The sequence below is a fragment of the Gobio gobio genome (assembly GCF_949357685.1).
Source record: "Gobio gobio genome assembly, chromosome: 15".
In the NCBI taxonomy this organism is placed as follows: Eukaryota; Metazoa; Chordata; class Actinopteri; order Cypriniformes; family Gobionidae; genus Gobio; species Gobio gobio.
The window spans coordinates 48,073,203-48,079,202 of NC_137108.1; the positions used below are offsets into that span (position 1 = coordinate 48,073,203).

The 6,000-nt window shown below is 40.6% G+C and overlaps 1 protein-coding gene across 1 annotated transcript; it reads left to right on the plus strand.

Moving 5' to 3' along the window:
• The first annotated feature begins 301 nt into the window (after nucleotides 1–301).
• Nucleotides 302–4,768, plus strand: LOC307138909 (uncharacterized protein). The gene is made up of 2 exons (XM_079837603.1): nucleotides 302–1,321; nucleotides 4,678–4,768. Exon 1 carries the CDS (start codon nucleotides 380–382, stop codon nucleotides 1,316–1,318), a length of 939 nt encoding a protein of 312 aa, XP_079693729.1. The 5' UTR covers nucleotides 302–379; the 3' UTR covers nucleotides 1,319–1,321; nucleotides 4,678–4,768.
• The last annotated feature ends 1,232 nt before the right edge of the window (nucleotides 4,769–6,000 follow it).

Genomic DNA, 6,000 nt, shown 5'->3' on the forward strand with positions numbered 1-6,000 from the left:
ATGCCACTAAATTGATCAGATATCTGATATACAGATATCTGATATGGGGTTGTGAGCGCGTTGTTTGTGTTTGAGCTCCGTCAAATTGATTCATAATCCTTGATTTTCTTCTTAATACTCGCTTACAAACGAATACTTTCTATTATTTACAGCGTGTGAACATATCTCCGATACGATTCTCTATAAAAAACAATCGGATTGCTTTGATATCGCTACTTATATCCGAACTTCCGCTACTAGCCGTAGCCCGCTAGCCTTGCACGCGTGGTAACTTGTTTACACCGGTAGCCCGCTAGCCTTGCACGCGTGGTAACTTGTTTAACGTTACACCCGGTAAACACTGATAGCTACAATTCGCCATCGTAGCACTTCTGCTACAATGGCGAATAACTCGGATGTGTGTCTAATGTTACCTTTGAGTGCAGGTGAGGACACGTTCGAGCTGCATTCGGTGCAGTTGGAGTTGGAGTCGTTGGCGAGTCAGATTCGCGGCCTTCTAGACAGACAAGCTGTGCTGAGAGAGCGGCGAACGGCGCTTGAAACATCACGCGCCGATGCGCACAAGTCAGTGGATACTAACATTTTGACTCCGACCTCGTCTACTCCGCGTGTTTCTCTGCACAGGACCCAAGCACCCAGGACGCGATCATCATCCCTGGTTTCGTTCACTCCGGCACCGACACAGCGCCATGGACCCTGGGTGTTTCCACAGCGGAAGACGCGAGCCAGGACCAGAGCGAGGACCTCTCCGCCCCTCCCGGTCTTCGAGATCTCCACCCGGAACCGCTTCTCCCCTCTTCGCGAGACGGAACGCGACGCTGTGGTCATCGGTACTTCCATCGTCCGGCATGTCCACGCTACCTCAGGTAAAGGCAAGGTTATCACTCACTGCTTTCCTGGTGCTCGAGTTCTCGATGTCGCTGCGCAGGTTCCCGAGATCCTGAACGGTGACGAACGCATCGGAGCTGTCGTGCTGCACGCGGGGACGAACGACACCAGGCTGCGACAGACGGAGGTTCTGAAGAGGGACTACAGGAGCCTGATCGAGACGGTGCGCAGAACATCGCCTGAAGCAGCGATCATCGTGTCCGGACCGCTTCCCACGTACCGACTAGGACATGAAAAGTTCAGTAGATTATTTGCTCTAAATGAATGGTTAATGTCATGGTGTAATGAACAGAAGCTGCTCTTTGTAAATAATTGGAATCTGTTTTGGGAGCGACCTAGGCTCTTCCGTCCTGATGGCCTTCACCCCAGCAGAATCGGAGCGGCTCTTCTGTCGGACAACATCTCCAGAGCGCTGCACACCATCATATGACTAGTAAGTCAAAGTCCAAATCACAGTATTTGCTGTCCTAACTTAATTGACATAAGTACCAATGTAGAACATTATATAGAAACTGTGTCTGAACATAACTGTGTAGAACATTATATAGAAACTGTGTCTATTCCTCGTTTAGTGAGGTCAAACATTACATCTACTGTAAGATCTAGGAAAAATCTAATTGTGATTAAACCAGAAAATCTCAATATTAGTGAACAAAACCAATTTTGTACTAACTTAATTGACATAAGTACCAATGTAGAACATTATATAGAAACTGTGTCTATTCCTCGTTTAGTGAGGTCAAACATTAAATCTACTGTAGGATCTAGGAAAAATCTAATTGTGATTAAACCAGAAAATCTCAATATTAGTGAACAAAAACAATTTCTAAAACTAGGTCTTCTAAACATTAGATCGCTCACACCTAAGGCGGTTATTGTAAATGAAATGGTCACAGATAATAGTTTCGATGTACTTTGCCTTACTGAAACCTGGCTTAAGCCAAATGATTATTTCGGTCTAAATGAGTCTACTCCGCCAGGATACTGTTATAAGCATGAGCCCCGTCTGATTGGTCGTGGCGGCGGTGTTGCAACAATATATAGAGATATTCTTAATGTTACCCAGAAAACAGGTCACAGGTTTAATTCATTTGAAGTACTAGTGCTAAATGTCACGCTATTAGATGTAAGAAAGAAATCTGTATTATCTCTAGCCTTAGCTACTGTATATAGACCTCCAGGGCCCTATGCTGCTTTCCTAAAAGAGTTTGCAGACTTTCTCTCAGATCTATTGGTCAACGTCGATAAAGCATTAATTGTTGGAGATTTTAACATACACGTAGATAACACAAATGACGCGTTAGGGGCTGCGTTTACAGATCTATTAAATTCCTTTGGGGTCAAGCAAAACGTCACTGGTCCCACTCATCGTCTTAATCACACACTAGATTTAATTATATCACATGGAACCAACCCAACCGATATAGATATTATACCACAAAGTGATGATGTCACTGACCATTACATGGTAACTTGCATACTGCGTACTGCTGAAATCTGTCATGTTGCGCCACGTTATCGACCAGGCAGAACAATCCTTCCAACCACTATAGATAGATTCTCAAATACCTTACCTGATCTGGCTCAGCTGCTAAGTGAACCCAAACAAACAGATGAACTAGAGGAAATGACTAGCAGTATGAGCACCATTTTCTCTAGTACATTAGAAATTGTAGCACCAATTAGATTAAAAAAGGTTAGAGAGAAAACTAAAGCACCATGGTACAACAGTGCTACACATGTTATCAAGAGAGAAACTCGTAACTTAGAGCGTAAATGGAAACATACTAATTTAGAGGTCTTTACAATCGCATGGAAAAAAAGTATGTCACGTTATAAAAAGGCCCTAAAAGCAGCCAGGGCTGAGCATCTCCGCAAACTAATAGAAAATAACCAAAATAACCCAAGGTTTTTATTTAACACTGTGGCTAGACTAACAAATAAACAAGCATCGCCTGAACAAAATATTCCGTTACAGTTTAGTAGTAATGATTTTATGAACTTCTTCGCTGACAAAATAGAAAGCATCAGAAACAAAATTGTAAATGTACAATCATTAATGATGTCTTATGATTCAACCGCAATTATCGCCCCTCAAGAACTACTACACCGCTTTACAACCATAGGACAGGAAGAGCTAAATAAACTTATCATTGCATCTAAACCAACAACATGTTTATTAGATCCAATACCCACTAAACTACTGAAAGAGTTGTTACCTGTAGTGGAAGAGCCTCTTCTCAATATTATTAACTCGTCTTTATCTTTAGGTCATGTTCCAAGAATATTCAAGTTGGCAGTCATAAAGCCTCTCATTAAGAAGCCACAATTAGATCATAATAACCTAGCAAATTACAGACCAATATCAAATCTTCCATTCATGTCTAAAATACTAGAAAAAGTTGTGTCCGCTCAATTGTGCTCTTTCTTGCAAGAAAATGATATCTATGAAAAATTTCAATCAGGATTCAGGCAGCATCATAGCACAGAAACTGCACTCGTTAAAATCACAAATGATTTACTTCTAGCTTCTGACCAAGGCTGTATCTCAATACTAGTTCTACTTGATCTTAGTGCTGCGTTCGATACTATAGATCATAAAATACTATTAGATCGACTTCAAAATTACACTGGTGTTCAGGGACAGGCATTAAACTGGTTTAGATCGTATTTATCAGACCGCTACCATTTTGTCTGTCTAAATGGGGAAAAATCAAAGATGACATCAGTAGACTATGGGGTGCCGCAAGGATCCGTGCTAGGCCCTCTGCTATTCTCAATATATATGCTGCCACTTGGTAATATTATAAGAAAACATGGAATTAATTTCCACTGTTATGCTGATGACACTCAATTATATATTTCATCACGACCAGATGAAAACGCTAAATTATCTAAACTGACAGCGTGTGTTGATGATATTAAACACTGGATGACGTGTAATTTTCTGCTATTAAATTCAAATAAAACGGAGGTATTACTTATTGGTCCAAAAAATTGCCCACAAAACCTCTCACAATACAACTTTAACTTGGAAGGATGTCCTGTCGCTTTATCCACTACAGTAAGAGACCTGGGTGTTATATTAGACCGCAACTTATCTTTCGAAAGTCATATTTCATATGTTACAAAAACGGCATTTTTCCACCTTAGAAACATTGCCAAGCTACGTAACATGCTATCTATTTCTGATGCAGAAAAGTTAGTTCATGCATTCATGACCTCGAGATTAGATTACTGTAATGCTTTATTAGCTGGTTGTCCTGCATCATCGATAAACAAACTGCAGTTAGTCCAAAACGCAGCTGCTAGAGTGCTTACTAGGTCAAGAAAATATGATCATATAACACCAATTTTATCATCCCTACACTGGTTACCTATTAAGTTCCGCATCAATTACAAAGTATTGCTACTGACCTATAAAGCCCTAAATGGGTTAGCTCCAGTGTATTTAACTGATCTTTTATCGCCCTACAATCCATCGCGCTCTTTAAGATCACTAAACTCGAGGCTTCTGGTCATTCCTAGGATATCTAAGTCCACTAAAGGAGGGAGGGCTTTTTCACATTTAGCTCCTAAACTCTGGAATAGTCTTCCGGATATTGTTCGAGGTTCAGACACGCTGTCCCAGTTTAAAACTAGATTAAAGACGCATCTCTTTAGCCAAGCATTCACATTATAATTAAGTTTTATACTACAGTTAAATCGCACCAACAGCATTAATATTCTGAACAGCAGCTATGCTAATTATTTCCCATCTGCTTTTCTGTTGTTATCTCGGGACACTAGTCCCGAGGTAACTAGTTCGTCAGCTCCAGTTTGTATCCAGCCTCTGATGGAGACTTCAGATGCCCCGACACCTGTGATGAGACGACTCGACGCCTGTGAAGAGACGACTCAACGCCAGCGTTGTTATGGCCTAAAATAATACATGATTGATTAACTTATCCTAACATTTTTTCTTTAACATTCTCTTTTCTAACATTTTTTAATGTACATTTATGAAATGCACTTTCTGTGAAGCTGCTTTGAAACAATGTGTATTGTGAAAAGCGCTATACAAATAAATTTGAATTGAATTGAATTGAATACATACAATGTATTTTCATTCAAATTAACTGAATCAATAAGCAGCGCAGGACCAATAAGTTCAGACCTAATAGCCTATTATAAACAGATTTCCTCAAATAAGTTACACTATATACGCCAGCACGTTATGGTATTGTTGTTCGTTACCGCGGCAACCACTTGTGTGTTAGGGTTTGAAAGTGCTTCTCATGAATGAAACTTATCTGTACACATGACGGGCGGCTATAATATTGCAAGAAAATCCTGACGTGTACTGACAGCTGCATTATTTAACTGCATTTTCTTCATTACAATGTTAAAGCAAGTGTCAAGTAAGTTTCATTCATAATGTTTCTACTTCATGTAACATTTCTGAGGGTGTCATGCCAGGGGCGTGGCTAGTGAGCCGTTGGAAGAGCCATCCTACGTCATGATGAACTGCAACGTCCAATAGGAAAATTCAACTGCAGTAGCCACCGTTCAATCTTAAGAGGGCAGCACTTTGGCGGTTTTACACCATATTTTATAGAATTAAAACACTTTATACTCAAATGTCAAAACATTTACTCGAATCAATGAACAGCATTAATAAAGCCCCAGTATTACAGATCATTAACTAAAAAAAGTTGGTTTAGGGTTTAGTTACCCTTTAAGACGCAACTTACAAATGCACTGTCTGGCGCTCACGACACAGAGAAGGGAACAGACAGGCAGGTTAGTGATAATGTTTATTTAAAGCAGAGTGTGGTGAACAGTGGGAACCGGGCGATGGAAGTGGATGGTGACTTACTGGATGTAAATGGTGACTTAGCTGGTGAGGATTCAGGTTGATATTCCATGCAGGTTATGATGGAGACGAAGAAGAGAGATCGAGAACCAGGCAGACGGACTGAAAAGACGAGACGAGACGATTACCGTTAGGTAGAATGGTAAGGGTTATGAACAGTGTATACTGTGACGAGACCAGGAGTCAGTGGCGGCTGGTCAATAGAGGGCCCCCATTAAAATTCCAGAAATATACATGTATACAAAAATGATATAAAA